At 38.9% G+C, this 14,479-nt stretch overlaps 1 protein-coding gene across 1 annotated transcript; it reads left to right on the top strand.

The window, feature by feature from the left end:
• Positions 1–522: 522 nt before the first annotated feature.
• p2rx3a (purinergic receptor P2X, ligand-gated ion channel, 3a) lies at positions 523–8,636 on the top strand. The gene is made up of 12 exons (XM_084718396.1): positions 523–952; positions 3,108–3,243; positions 3,542–3,613; positions 4,153–4,222; positions 5,245–5,341; positions 5,470–5,547; positions 5,706–5,847; positions 6,969–7,105; positions 7,209–7,302; positions 7,759–7,824; positions 7,919–7,996; positions 8,116–8,636. The coding sequence occupies exons 1-12, from the start codon at positions 819–821 to the stop codon at positions 8,242–8,244; spliced, it is 1,233 nt and encodes a 410-aa protein (XP_084574522.1). The 5' UTR covers positions 523–818; the 3' UTR covers positions 8,245–8,636.
• Positions 8,637–14,479: the final 5,843 nt, after the last annotated feature.

Below are 14,479 nucleotides of genomic sequence, written 5' to 3'. Positions count from 1 at the left end.
TGAGGAATACATTAAAAGCAAAGGCAGATTTTCAAAATGATTATAACTGATAATGAAGCAGTTAGGAAAACATCATGAACCATAAAACGGCTTAATCTCACATAGCAGAAACTAATATGTGTATCTTGTTTGAATAACAGTTTCTTTAGGACATGTGTGAGCTCCATCCACCAGATGAAAACTAACTCTTTTACTAACTCTGATCCATTTATAGTAAGGCCTGTTAAAGAGTTTCACTGTGAAATAAACCAATAAACTAACCATAACCTAACCAAAGCCTCCAAGAACCCACTGAGAGGATGTCTCCACATGTGCGGCGCGAATGAAAATGGGTATGTGGGATATTGATTATTGTCTCTGAATAATTGTGTGTTTTCAGAAGTCCTCAGCTGGAACATGCCAGAGATGGTTAGAGGAGAGAGGCATGGGAGATGGGGATTTGTGGTGAAGAAGGCAGGAGAAAGAGGGCGGGACAGAGGGACACTTTCACATTTTCCTCTCGCTCATTTGAGTAAAGGAAGGGGAGGTCGAGTTTGTGTTTCAGACCAGTGAAACAAAGACAGTGAGGTGGAGGAGAGTGGCAGTGAGGTTTGACCATCAAAGATCTAATGAAGCAGATGCGAGTGACAGACCAGTGTGGAGAAGATTAACACCACATTTCTCTCACTAGAGTCAAGACTGAGCTTCTTCACACTCAAAACAGGTTTACCATCACACTCCTCTGAGGGGAAACCTGTTGAGGCTGGACAGGAGCTGCACTTTCAGACTCAGGAGGACCCAACCCGTCGTCGCTCTCCGACTTGAACTAACAAGCAGCCATGAGCTCCTTTTTGTGGGGCTGCATCACTGATTTCTTCACCTATGAGACCACCAAGTCTGTGGTGGTCAAGAGCTGGTCTGTGGGCATCATCAACCGGATCGTACAGCTGCTCATCATTGCATATTTTGTCGGGTAAGTGATTTGTGTTTGAATTTTATGTTGCATGTCTTGTGGGTGATTGAGATTTCTAATTAACTAGAGAAATAACAATGGTATAAAGTAGGGCTGTCAAAGTTAATGTATTAATAACGCAAAAAAATATATAAGTATATGAAAAGGGAGATGAGTGAGTGCTGATCGACCTGCAGCTGCACCTGAAACCCGGTAAAAGTAAAGACAAGGATGAACCACAGCAGAGAGACAGGGAGAGGGTGTTAATATGGACAGATGTGTCGACTTGATATAACAGCTTTTTATGATCCTGAGTCATAATGTTATTGTATACTTCTGTTTTGTTTATTTTTTTTTACTCCAAGACACTTTATTTATTTAAACACTTGATCATGATCCTGATGTTACTGTACAGTTCAGTGGTTTAAACACTACAAATTAAAATATCTGTCTCTGTAAAGTCCAAACTGACAGACGCTCGTCTCCGCCACAAAACGTTTGTCACTGCGCAGCATTATTGTAAGTCATGATGAAGAGTCCAGACTCTGTCCCTCCTCTTCATCTCTTAGGTGTGTGTCGGTGTGCAGTTTTCTGTCTGCTGTGGTCTAAAACATCCTTACTGATGTAAATCATCCTGCTGCATTAATACAAAAACATGAATATCGCGCACGTTTCATCATTATATAGACTGAGCTGAATAAAGGTGAGGATTTTTCTCCTCAGAGGACAATATTTTATTACAGAAATAAACCATTATTAACAATAATAATACTAAATAAATAAATGCATATAAATAACAACCTTTTTCTAAAATACTGCTGGTTCTGTGGTGTTTTAAATCTGCAGCCTGCAGTGCACCATAGAAGCTACAACTGACTTTTCTATTGAAGCTTTTTTTAAAATCTGATGTGTACAGCATTTTTGTTCAAATAAACATATATGCTTTTCCTATTTAATAATAAAAAAAACAAACATAAGAGTAGCACGACCAAAGCATGTGCAAAAGGTTGCCATGAATTGTCTTTGGCAATGGATGTTTGATTTATGCATGTATAATTTCCAAAACAACAAAAACAATGCAGCAGTCAGTAGAAGTCTTTTCATAAAATAAATAAAAAATAATTAACCGTGTAATACCACGGTAGATATTGTAACATTCAGTACAGTATCAATACTATTGTAATAATCACAATCACAATATTCAGTATTATATTTTTAAATGTCCATCACAGGCTTGATTCGCTGAGATTTCTCTTGTTACAAAAAATCTTTTGTTAAACACACAATTTACAAAATAATAATAATTGTCTTGTGATTTCCTCCCCATAGATTTTTGCAGCCGTGCCAAGCTTTGAAAAATTATATTTTGAAAGCTGCTTTAATTTACAGAGACATTGTCCCTGTTGTTCTGGATAATCAACCGAACACAGTGTAAAACAGTTAACCCTGGAACTACTTTCAGGACAAACAGTTCCTATGAAAACAATTTCCAGATGGCTGTAGATACCTTTAGTATGCACCTGTTTCACCACTTTTAGACCAAAGAAAAGTGAAGTGAGAGTGAAAACAGCGACTCACATGTCCAACATCCCCTTTACTAAAGCTAACTAGAGATAATTTACACTCTTATGAACATTTGGTGAGTTTGATCTTTAAGAGGAATGAGTAAGTATAGCTCTTAAACAAATGTAGACTCATCTGATTCTGTCTCAGAGATCTAAGATGCAATTATGAAACAATTATTGATTAATCTTGATGCATCAAAGTTTTTTATTTCTATATGTGATACATTTTTTCTTTGTGTGTCTACTTGTTACTTTTACAACAAGGAGTATTTGTACTGATCCATAATTACTTTAGTTAGACACAGTGTGGCTCTTTTCCTTTTCCCTTCAGCATCATATGAGCCAAAATGCTTACATGTGCTACTTTTGAGATGGTTGGATTGCATCCATCTTTCTAGTTTAGAACGTAAACAAACTCGTCAGACAAACTTTTATCATAATGTTGAGAAATGATCATTCCAATTATCATAATCTTTCAAGAAAGAATTGTTTAAAATGCATTTGAGCAGTTTTAGTCTCCCGGTTAATTTTGTCCAGAAACAATACACTTCATTTTTTTTCCACTTCTGTACCTTAACTCTTGACCTGCTGTTAAATCTTTTGTCGTGCAGCTGGGTTTTCATCCACGAGAAAGCTTATCAGGAGACTGACACCGGCATCGAGTCCTCTGTGATGACCAAAGTAAAAGGCTTCGGTTACCATCAAGGCCATGTGATGGATGTGGCCGACTACGTCTTCCCCCAACAGGTGTGTGGTCCTGATAACACACGGTTAACACCTGTGAGCTTTGGTCCAATTGCTGCTTTCCAAAAAACTTCTTACATTGTGAAATGATTCAACTTTGTCTGAGGCACTACACATGAAACCTTTTTGAGGTGGAATGAAATGTTTGGTGGTGGTTTGTGGTGCATGTGAACCATCTGATAGTCAGTATCTGAGTTGACATTATATAATCCAGAAATGTGTTTCTTTTTAGCATTTTTATGATATGATGATATGACAATTCAATTTTGACCTGATTTTGAAATGCTGTGCTTTGTTTCAGGGTGCTGGTGTGTTCTGCATCATGACCAAACTCATCATCACTGAAAATCAGTTCCAAGGAAAATGTGCAGAGGTGAGGAAACACTGAAAGCCTCTATGGTCTGATATTTCTGAATAACGGGCCGCTGCCATAAATAACAGACCACTGCATTCTGATCATGCAGACTGACTCTGGAGGTTTCCTGATGGACTCTGAAGAGGAAGAGACCTTCAGAGTAGCAATAAATGCAATAAAATAATTTTGGTAACTCTTATGATAAGCTAACACCAGTTACAGATAACAGCAGATAACAGTTAGCCTGCTTTAGCAGCAAATAAACCAGCTAATCACTGTCTGTCCATCAGGTCACTCTCTAACCTAAATTACCTCGGTACTGTATTCGGTCCTCAGCGTGTTTATGATAAGTCCATATGGCACCACTTTAGTTGAAGGCCATAAAATTATTCATGGTATCGTTATAAAAGCATTTGACAGTGTAATAAAACTTAATGTCATCTTGACCATTTCAAGGAGGGCTGTGCAACAAAAACAGTTTGTGTCTGATGTCAGATTTTAAGTTTGTGTGTGTGTGTGTGTGTGTGTGTGTGTGTGTGTGTGTGTGCACGTTTCAGTCTGTTGACAGGTTTAGCTGTAACAAAGATGAGGACTGCCATGAGCATTTTGGCTCCATCCTTTCAAATGGTGAGTCTAACGTCTTCTTCTTCTCGCATCTTTACTGTAGATGTGACAGTGTTACCTGAACATGAACAAACTAACTGTTTTCAGATATGTTCATCGTTATTCTCCTCCAAACACAAAGAGACTGCAGGGGCTGAGTGCATCATCAGTTTAACATCAGCTGATGCATCGCTCACCTCGTTCCACAAAGTCTCCATTGTCCCTGGTGGGAGTTTTTTGTGTCACTAAGATCCTTCAAGGGATGGACTTGATTGGACTTGATTGCTCGCCTGCACTTTTGTTTCTGCCATAGTGTCTCCATGAAAATTTTCAGTTTTGTGGTTAAAGCAAGATTGGCTTAGAAATAACCACATTTGCTTTTGTATGCATTAGATGTCTCTTTTTATATTTGAAGATTCAGATTCAAGGCCTGCTGAGTCAGCAGAAGTAAAGTAGTTCAGATTATCTGAAGCGGGGTTATATGCAGGGCTGCGCTCCGATAGTCCATGATTCGAATAATTAATCAGAGTCTCCCTAGTTGACGGAAATTCTTCCAGTCAAGCATTTGTTTGTTTGTTTGTTTTTTGCCTTTGTGCATTACAGGTACAGGATAAAACAGATACAAAATTACAAAATGCACAGGGAACATTTCAGTGAGGAACTAAAGGGAATCATAAGTATATTTTCAAAAGCTGTTGCACTTATTATAAAATATCCTTGGGACCACATCCGCTGTCAGCTGACCGATGAGAGAGGGCGAAAGGAGTAAGTTTCAGCTCTTGTTTTTATATCTGCATCATTGTACACAGAGCAATGTTACAGCATGACAGGCCATAAACAAACTGAGTCTCTAAATCACCACAAACCACAAAACTGACTGTGATAAAAGAGGAGAGTAATAGAAATTCAGAGTAGCGTGACATACTGCAGAAGCCTTTTGCATCATCATCAGTTTCATTCAAAATTTACAGAAACTAAATGAAACACACCAAAGATGTCTTTAATTCAATAACATATTTCTTCTTTCTTTCTGTTTTTCACACCAGGTGTAATAACAGGTGTTTGCCTTAACACCTCTAATACCACCAAGGGTAAATGTGAGGTTGAGGGATGGTGTCCAACCGAGAATGACAGTGTCAAAATGTAAGAGTGACACACACACACACACACACACACACACACACACACACACACACACACACACACACACACACACACAGATATGCTTGTCCACCTTATCCCACATTGAAAACCTCCATTTCCATCCTCAGCAAACCGATGCTGGATGTGAACAACTTCACCATCTTCATCAAAAACAGTATTCGTTTTCCACGCTTTGATGTCACCAGGTATGTCCCTCACGCACACAGGCGTGCACACACACACACACATATTCTCTAATTTAAGCATCTGAAAACATGGTATCTTGAGGAAAATATGTCATCGTCACACATAACCTACTCAAGTTATTTTCTAATCATAAACGTGAACTCATTCTCTCTCTCAGAGGGAACTTTCCCGCCACAATGACGGCCGAACAGATCAAGAAATGTACCTATCACCCGGAGGAAAGCCCCTCCTGCCCCATCTTTCGTGTGGGGGATGTGCTGAACCACACTGGGCAGACCGTGGCTGGCCTGGCAGACAAGGTGTGATCTGTCCTCCGTCCTCCTTTTTCTCCTCATTCACTCTTCATCTTTAAGGCTGGTTAATGCAACATTAGCTAGTGTGATGTGAACACACTAACTAATGTGTTTGCTAACTGAGTTAGTAAGGTTGTTAGCTTCAAGAGCTTTATTTTCCCTCTTCAGTAACATTTTAGCAGTAGTGGACAGTAATTAAGTACATTTACTTGAGTACATTTTTTGAGTATCTGTTCTTTACTTGAGTGTTTGTTTTTATGTAAATTTATGACTTATGACTAACCACAGCTTTGAAGTCAGCTGTTGCTGTTTTTTTTCTATTCTAAAATGCAACTTGGCAAAAGGTAGCTTTTAAAGATGGATTGTTTTTATCGGGGTGAAAAATACAGCATAATTCATGAAAATACTGCCTCTGAAGCCAGAAAGAAATCTCAGTTATTTAACAGACTTGGAGAACTCCTTACAGTTGGCTTCAATCTAATTTTATGATGTGATTTTAATACACTTACATCAGAAAATGACAATAACTGTCCTTTTTGTTTTTGATTGCATTTCTATGCTGAAGTTTTTATAGGTGTTTCTATAGACTTTGTGTAGCAGAGTGGTTCTACAAGCAGGTCAGTGCAGCATGTATTGATATGAGAAAATGTACTTTGTAATTTGTACTTTTGAATACTTAAGTATTTTTAAAAACATGTACTTTTGAATACTTAAGTATTTTTAAAAGCAAGTACTCTAGTACTTTAACTCAAGTAAAATTTTGACTGAGCAACTTTCACTTGAAAGTTGGGTAATATTTGACAAGGAGTATCTATACTTTGACTCAAGTACTGGGGTTGAGTACTTTGTCCACCACTGCATTTTTAGTCAACAAAATGGTGTATAATGGCGCACAGTAGACTGACCGGATGGTGCTAGCCTGGCCAGGGAGTAGGTTAGCACTTAGCTTGCCAACTACACTACATCACCAAGCTTCTAGAAGCAAATGCAAAATTATACAGATTGTTTTCACTATACCACTTTCTGTTGTGACCATCCCCTGATTAGCAATTAAAAAACAGGACAAGTTTACCTCCTTCCTGGTGTAGAGCCTCAAGGTCTGTCTGTTCTTCATCTTTCTCTTTTAGGGTGGAGAAATAGGAATAAACATTGAGTGGAAGTGTAACCTGGACCTGAACATTGAATATTGTGTACCCAGGTACTCGTTCACGCGACTTGATGCACCGTTTGCCAAGAATGCTGTCTCCAAAGGCTACAACTTCAGGTAGTGGGGCAGATTTTTCCTTTCAATGTCTACTCAAAACTCTGGTCTTTTTTTTTATCCCTTCTCAGTCTTCGGTCACTTTTTTTCCTCTCTCTGAATGCAGATTTGCCAAATATTTCAAGACAGAGAATGGGACTGAATTTCGGACACTTCACAAAGCATATGCAATCCGCTTTGATGTTATGGTCACCGGCAAGGTGAGTTCTGTGAAACTGTGGTGACCAAGAAATGTGTGTGTTGTGTTTTTTAAATCTTAAACCTTTTTAAAACTCTGTCCTACAGAGAATTAGCTTCCTTAAAGGAATAGTTTGACATTTTGACATAATTATGAAGTTGAAGGCAGCAGCTGATTAGCGTTGTGTAGCACAAACATTGGAAACAGATTGAAACAGCTCGTCTGTGCCACACTATTTCACAAATAATACTTTAAAATATTTGTTTAAAATCTGAATCATGACTGTGAACGTTTAGTATATTGCAATCATTTCTTTAAAAATGTGCTTTTCAAAGAACACGTTGTGCAGAAGACTGTTTTAAAAAGTTAAATATAATTATTATTTAAGTTAAATGTAAATATGGTGAGAGGGCTCTTCTTTTTGGGGCTGTTTGTGTCAATTAAACTCACTCCATCTCTTCCCGTCTGTCTCTTCCAGGCAGGAAAGTTTGACACAGTCCCAACACTGATCAACTTGGTAGCTGCCTTCACCTCTGTCGGACTGGTAGGAATTTCAGATCTGACTAAAGACTATTTTAAAAAATATATTTTTCTTGTTGCTGTCAGCTTTCATAACACTTTTTCGTCTGTGTCGGCAGGGTACAGTTCTCTGTGATGTTATCTTACTGAACTTCTTGAAAGGGGCAGAGCAGTATAAAGCCAAGAAGTTTGAAGAGGTAGTGCATTTGTTTAAATACAGCTGCATGCACTTATAGAAACTGACACAGTAACTCTGACCATGATATTGAGTCTGCAAGAGCTTCATCATGGATTTTCATTGTTTTTGTCCAATCAGGTGTCAGAGGCTCAGATAGAAGCATCCCTCGCTCAGAGCCCAGGCAGCCAGCTGTCACTCAAACCAGGAATCAAGAGTTCGTATGACTCTGGAGCCATTTCCCTCTCCACCTCTGACCAACCTATCTGACTGATGACAACAACAACAATCTGAAGACCTGGACATTCCTCTTCCTTCTCTTTCTCTCTCCCTTATTCACCATATTCACACTGCGGCTATTTTCCTCTGACATCACACTCGGGTTGGGGGAGCTCAAATGTTGTACTGCTGTATTCCAGGTTGCAAGTCCTTAAAAGCATTGACAAAAACAAAAGATGCACGCTGCAACACCACTTTCTTCCACTATTCAAAACTGAAGCTAAAATATCTTGTATATGAGCGCTGCCATCATGCGCTGGTGATGTCATTTGGAGTCTGTGCAGTAATGATCAGGGTTGCAGCCGTGCTTTTTAGTTCCCACCCACACGGCCAGCTGACTCAATGGCAAGCAGAGATCAGTTGCTTTTTATAGCATCAAAAAAATAAAATCAAACTGATCAGAAAAATGAACACAAAATTCAGCATGATAACATCTCCTTAAATTGACAGAAACCATCTTTGGTGGAGATTTGTTTGACGGATTGTTTGATGTTTTAGTTTGCCCCGTGTCCTATCTATTAAAATGGAGGGTGGTGGGTTTATGGTGTGTACTGCAGCCAGCCACCAGGGGGCGATCAAGATGCTTTGGCTTCACATCTGGGTAGCTGTTGTGGTGTCCATCTCCATATATGTCAATGGTATTAACGTGGAGAATCTGCAAATTGTCAGAATTTCTCAGCTACCTGACTGATGAGCGACACTGGGCCATATTTCAAGGTAAAATAACACATTTGATAACCCATTAGCTATTGTGAGACAACAGCTAAAGTTAGCATTCAACCACTCTGGCTAACATTTGAAAATGTCACACAATACAACAAGAAAGGAGTGCATTAATTCTGAAATAACAATGCATGTTTATGTAACACTAAGCCTGGAAGTAAAACACACTTGATATAATCAAGCTTGCAGTTTGACGTTAGCTAACTGTCTTGCTGTCTGTTCACCCGACCTCAGACGTGTTCTGGTTCAGTGTAGTGTTCATACAAACACAGAACAAAAGTGTTAAGTATGATAAGCAAAAATGTAACATCAAGATGTGGGGTTATAATTACTATAATTTGATTGAATATGATTTCATTTAAATATGAACAATGACATTATAACCAATTAACACACAATATTAACAATAGCAGTAGGACAATTTATTAACATTTTGAGATTAAATATTTTTATTCGGACATTATGAAAACCTTACTTTATTTCATAGATTGAAAACAGCTTTGAAATAACATAAAAGCAAACTAGCAATAGAAAAGCTGTTCAAAAGTATCTTCTTCCCTTTAAATCATGTTGGTCTTGAGTATTTAAAGTGTAGGTTAAAGACTTTTAGAATGTGATGGCTGCAAAAGAGAAAAAAGTGGTTATGTGTCTCAAAATTTTAGATGAAGGAGGTTAAACGGGCTTCATCCACCTCACAAGGAATGCGGCCTGTTTGGTGCTGGGGTGAGGTTCTCTTTCACAAGAAAAAAAAATTTGAGGACTTATATGTAAAACACTGGAGCACAGGTACTGAGGCAAAAAAGTTTCTTATTCTTCACAGTTTGAAGTCCTCAGACTTGAAGTCCTCAGACTTGAAGTCACAGTATGCATCGAAACATTAGTGTCTGAAGAATAAAAAACTGTCCCCTCAGTCAGGCCTCAGTGTGCCACAGTGTTTTTCAAGTCCTCTAAAATTTCTTCCTGTGAAAGATTACCTCATAATTTTACATAGCATGCTATTTGTTTAGGAGGCGTTGAGGACTAATGTGATGGGCCTCCTCCTCTGTAACTTGTTTTACAAATCGTCGATGGGAAATACGACATGGCTCCAAAAAAAATTTTCAGTCAGAGGATTTTGTGTTTTTGCTTTTTTTCTTGGGTGCAGAACTCTAAATTGGAGAAAATAATATGTGTGTGGATGATTTATGCACGCATGCATCCAGCTGCTTAGCTTAAATAAACGTGCCCAAGACGTGCGTTGATATTTCAGAATTAATTCATGGCTTTCCTATCATATAGTGTAACACTATCAAATGATACTGTTGGCTTGGAAGTGGTTGAATGCTAACATTCTGGTAGCTAATGGGTTATCAATTATGTTGTTTTAGCTCGAAATACGGCCCGACAGATTTTCACTATCCATTGTGTTTTCAGTTGCTGACCAGTCAGGAACAAATAAATTCTATAGATTTGTCAGATTCTTGACATTTATAAGACCTGCAAGCTGGAACACAGCTGGACGTGTGTAAATGTGACATCAGAGGAAAATGGCCGCTGTGTGAATATGGTAAGATTCATTATGCCTTTTCCGGTTGTCAGTATTCTGTTTACGAGATTGGATAAAGGAGGAAAAGAACTGTTGCCTTGCCGCTCGTAACAATAACTGGCACACTGGAGCCTCCTGGTTAAGAATATTCAAGCTTAGTTTCCCCTAAAAAAGATTCAACCCCTCACCATTAAGATAAAGCTTTGTTAAAGCTACAGCCATTAAACTCAGAGGGAAACATCCATTAGTAAAAATGTTATTTTATTGTAAGCAGTTTCATTTTACAAGTCTTTTTATAGCGTCTTAACTCCGATAAACTGCGACCCCCCGTTTTGTCAGCTATGCCAATATTACAGCTGAATAAATCCCCTTCTCATTCCCAGTTAGCTTTGCTTGAACGAGCCAGAATTTTAAAAACGTGTTCAATATGAAATAAACCAGTGCTGAGAATAAACTTATTTGCGTAACATTTTGGAGTATTTCTCTTTATTATCATGTTCACACACTCTCCCAACTGCTTTTCTTCTCCATCCTGACAAAAATAAAAGCATCAGAGAGTCTCCTAATGGTGTAAAGACGGGGATAATAATGGTGTGTGTGTGTGTTATGAGAGGGGCAGCAGTGGGGTAAATGTGTGTGTGGTTTGAGGTTTACAAATGGACCATTATTAGTCTACTTCTGGGCGATGACGCACAGTAATGCTACTGTACAGACTAATGGACTAATGTAAGTCCTTTTTTTTAGTCCGGGAAATCCAAAATGAATCCAAAATTATCTGTTTACTTGTCTGCTTCACTTCCATTTTTTTTTTTCATCTCAGACATTTATGTAATTATCTGTTTCTTCCTCGCGGTCACTCACATACTGTACATATTAGTACCCCCCACCCACCCCCACCCCCCTCTCTCTGCTGCCCCCCTGGCTACTTAAACGTGTGACCAGTGCACTAATAGATGAGGTAAAGAGCCTCTTAATGGCTCTGACAGTGATTTACGAGAGAAGATAGCTGTGAAGGGAGGCCACAGAGGAACTGACAGCAGTTAGCCACAAAGTTTGATGTACTAATTTAATCTCACAGATCGATATAATGCATGTAATGGAAATGACAGAATATGATACACAGTGCCATAAAGTACTCTATCTCTCTGCATGAGACCTCAGGTCACTTGTCTGTGGACAGAATGAACAAATGGTTTCTCCAAGTAGTAAAGTATTTGTAGGCCAAGCAAAACAAGATGTGTGTGCAATTGTGAAACATTAAAAACCAACTGCTGACTTCTCACTTCTCTTAATTGGCTGACAGGGGCCACAAATTATGAACAACTGCTAGGCTAAAAACAAGGTTTAACAAGTCTGTTGCAGGTCAAATTTTGGCCTTTGCTGTGGCTCAGAAATTGACATCCATAGAAAAGTTTCCTCCCACTTTGAACCAATGCGTCTGCAGATTAAATCCAAATCCAACATGTTATTTTTCAGTGTCCTGCACGGGTCCAGCTTTGCAAACCGACGCCCACAAGTCTCAGAACCAGAACCACAATTATCTCCAAGTTAAATCCAGACCTGCCCAGAATCATTAATAAAAGTCCTTCCACCCAACCTGTGATCGAACACATACACAGTACTCACTTGTCAGACGCTTGTCAGACACTGTCACTGTTAATCCTTGGCAGTGATGTCACTTCATTAGCTCGTGGCTATCAAGAGCTAATACTTTTTTGCACATCTTTCAGGCAGCCTAGCCACTGACAATGTTATTCTCACAGTCTCTGATCACACTAATTTTTCCCCAAACATTCAACTTGGCCTATGACAATGTATTGGCTAGTGCTATCCTCCACTGGCTATTTTTGTCGTTATGTCATCAGTTTTAGCCACCAGCTGGCCTATGTCACTATCAGAACAGATAGTGACGTCTCATTATTTGGCAGGATTTTGGGTCAAAGGTTGTGTCATAGGCTTTCACAGTAAATTAAAATACTGCACAATCATTTTCGTTTCTGATTCCTCCAGGGAATTAGTTCAGTTTTACCCCTGCTCCTACCCTTGAATTTATATAAATATATTTTTTACCCATTACACAAATTTTTGGTGCATTACTTGGCCCAGTGCAGGACTGTATTATTATCTACTAAAGTTAGGCACAATATGAAATGAATAAATCCCTGTTGTGTCAACTTCGCCACTTCCCGCTATGTGACCGCCATATTGAAGCTTTCGAGGACCGCCAGTAAACAAATGAGAGAAACAGACTTCACTAGAAAATCAACTGTAACTCACTTAATTCTTAACAGATTTTCATGAAATTTGTTTTTTTTTATTAACACGAAAAATTTAATGTGATAAAGGCCACTTGCAGGAATAAAAGTTCAGCTTTTGTGAGTTTCTCCCTCACTTGAGATGTTCTAAATAATAACAAAATGTTTTAAATAAATAACGATGTTTAAGTTTGGACTAATCGTCCTGTTTATTGTTTCCTAATAAAGTTTATACAGTTAGGTGAACCCAGGATGCTCGGGTTACCATTACACTGTCTCATGCATCTTAAAGAAAAAAGACTGTACTATACAAAAACACTTTATTAAAATTTTTTGCATACATCTGGATAAGAAAACTTCCACTATAATATACTAAACAAAAAACTTTATTCAAAACTTTGCAAATCTCCGCTGGTTGCGTCTGACAGTTGTGGTAGCATTGCAGTAGGTGCTTCACCATCTGTAACTTAACTGAGTGTAGTCTTCCAGTTAAAATATATTACCTGGTTTTACATGTAGAGGGGACAATGTACACAAAATGTCTTGACAGTAACACATATTTTCCAGCATGTTTGTCCTGGAAAACAAGATGGTATGATGTTAACCTCAAGATAGAAAAGAAGAATGATACCACTCACATATCTGTGCTGTAAATTTGAATCTACAGAACCAATTGCAGCTGGTTAGCTTAGCTTAGCATCAAGGCTGGGAAGAGGGGAAATGGCTAACCTGGTTCTGTCCAAAGGTAACTAAATTCACATGCCGGCACATCTAAAAGTGCCAAAGAGTAAAAACGACACAATGAAGATTACATGAGAGTGGTACCAATCTTCTCAGCATATTTCATAAAATATCAAACTATTCCTTTAATGTTTGTCTTGTAGCGTTACAGTCTCTTATGTTGCTACACCCACATGAAAGCATCACTGTAGCTGTGGACCCAGTCTGGAAAAACTGAGCTGAGGCCAATAATAGGATGTCCAATAGGGTGTGACAGATGGGAGCCCTGATGATGATACTAGTAAGACTTCAGACTTTCAGAGTAAAAGCGCAGTGCTCGGGCATTTCTGTCCATCCAACATATGGCTTCAAAATATGGTTTTAACCTTTCCAGAGCTGAACAGAGAGCTGGAGACTATCAGAAACCACTGACGGTCTGCAGCCGCCACTGCTTCAGCTCTAAACTCATATCTCTTTCCTCCTCTGGGGTTAATTTCCAGGATGGCCGGATAGGGAGCCATTACCAAGAGACAGAATGACACAGACAGCAGACCAGAGAGTAGTCGGCTGCTGTACACGGTGGGACTGTAGGAGGAGGAGGAAGAGGAGGAAGGCAACACAATATGTCTGATACAAGATGTAAAAGCTGGTGGAAGTATAATTGAAACTAAACCAACTAAACAGTTATCCAGCTGCTGCCACACTGGCAGTATATTGTATAAGCCAGTCTCAACAGAAAGACAGAAAGGAGAACATGGACAAAGACAAATCTCTTAAATTAAAATAGTCCTGGTTGAGGGTTTGAAACCCTGCGTCGGCTGGAGGAGTATGATAAGACAGTTTGATCTCTTTTCCTTTCAACAACTGCTGCTGACGAGCTGTTCAGCAAAGCATTGTTGGCAGTAAGTGGCAGTAAATGGGTGTAGTTGCAAAGACCTGAAATGCTCTTTAAAGGGACAGTGCAGATTTTTAAAGTGGGATGTATGGCGTTCTTATCCAGTCA

This window comes from Lutjanus erythropterus, chromosome 5, assembly GCF_056507025.1.
Source record: "Lutjanus erythropterus isolate fLutEry1 chromosome 5, fLutEry1.hap2, whole genome shotgun sequence".
In the NCBI taxonomy this organism is placed as follows: domain Eukaryota; kingdom Metazoa; phylum Chordata; class Actinopteri; order Lutjaniformes; family Lutjanidae; genus Lutjanus; species Lutjanus erythropterus.
This window is presented reverse-complemented; position numbering and strand designations above follow the sequence as displayed.

Excerpts from the sequence above, each read along its gene's own strand:
- p2rx3a (XM_084718396.1), top strand. The coding sequence starts at position 819 with ATGAGCTCCTTTTTGTGGGGCTGCATCACTGATTTCTTCACCTATGAG. Across the intron at positions 5,848-6,968 it reads TGGCTGGCCTGGCAGACAAG|GGTGGAGAAATAGGAATAAA; the intron begins GTGTGATCTGTC and ends TTTCTCTTTTAG. Across the intron at positions 7,997-8,115 it reads AAGCCAAGAAGTTTGAAGAG|GTGTCAGAGGCTCAGATAGA; the intron begins GTAGTGCATTTG and ends TTGTCCAATCAG.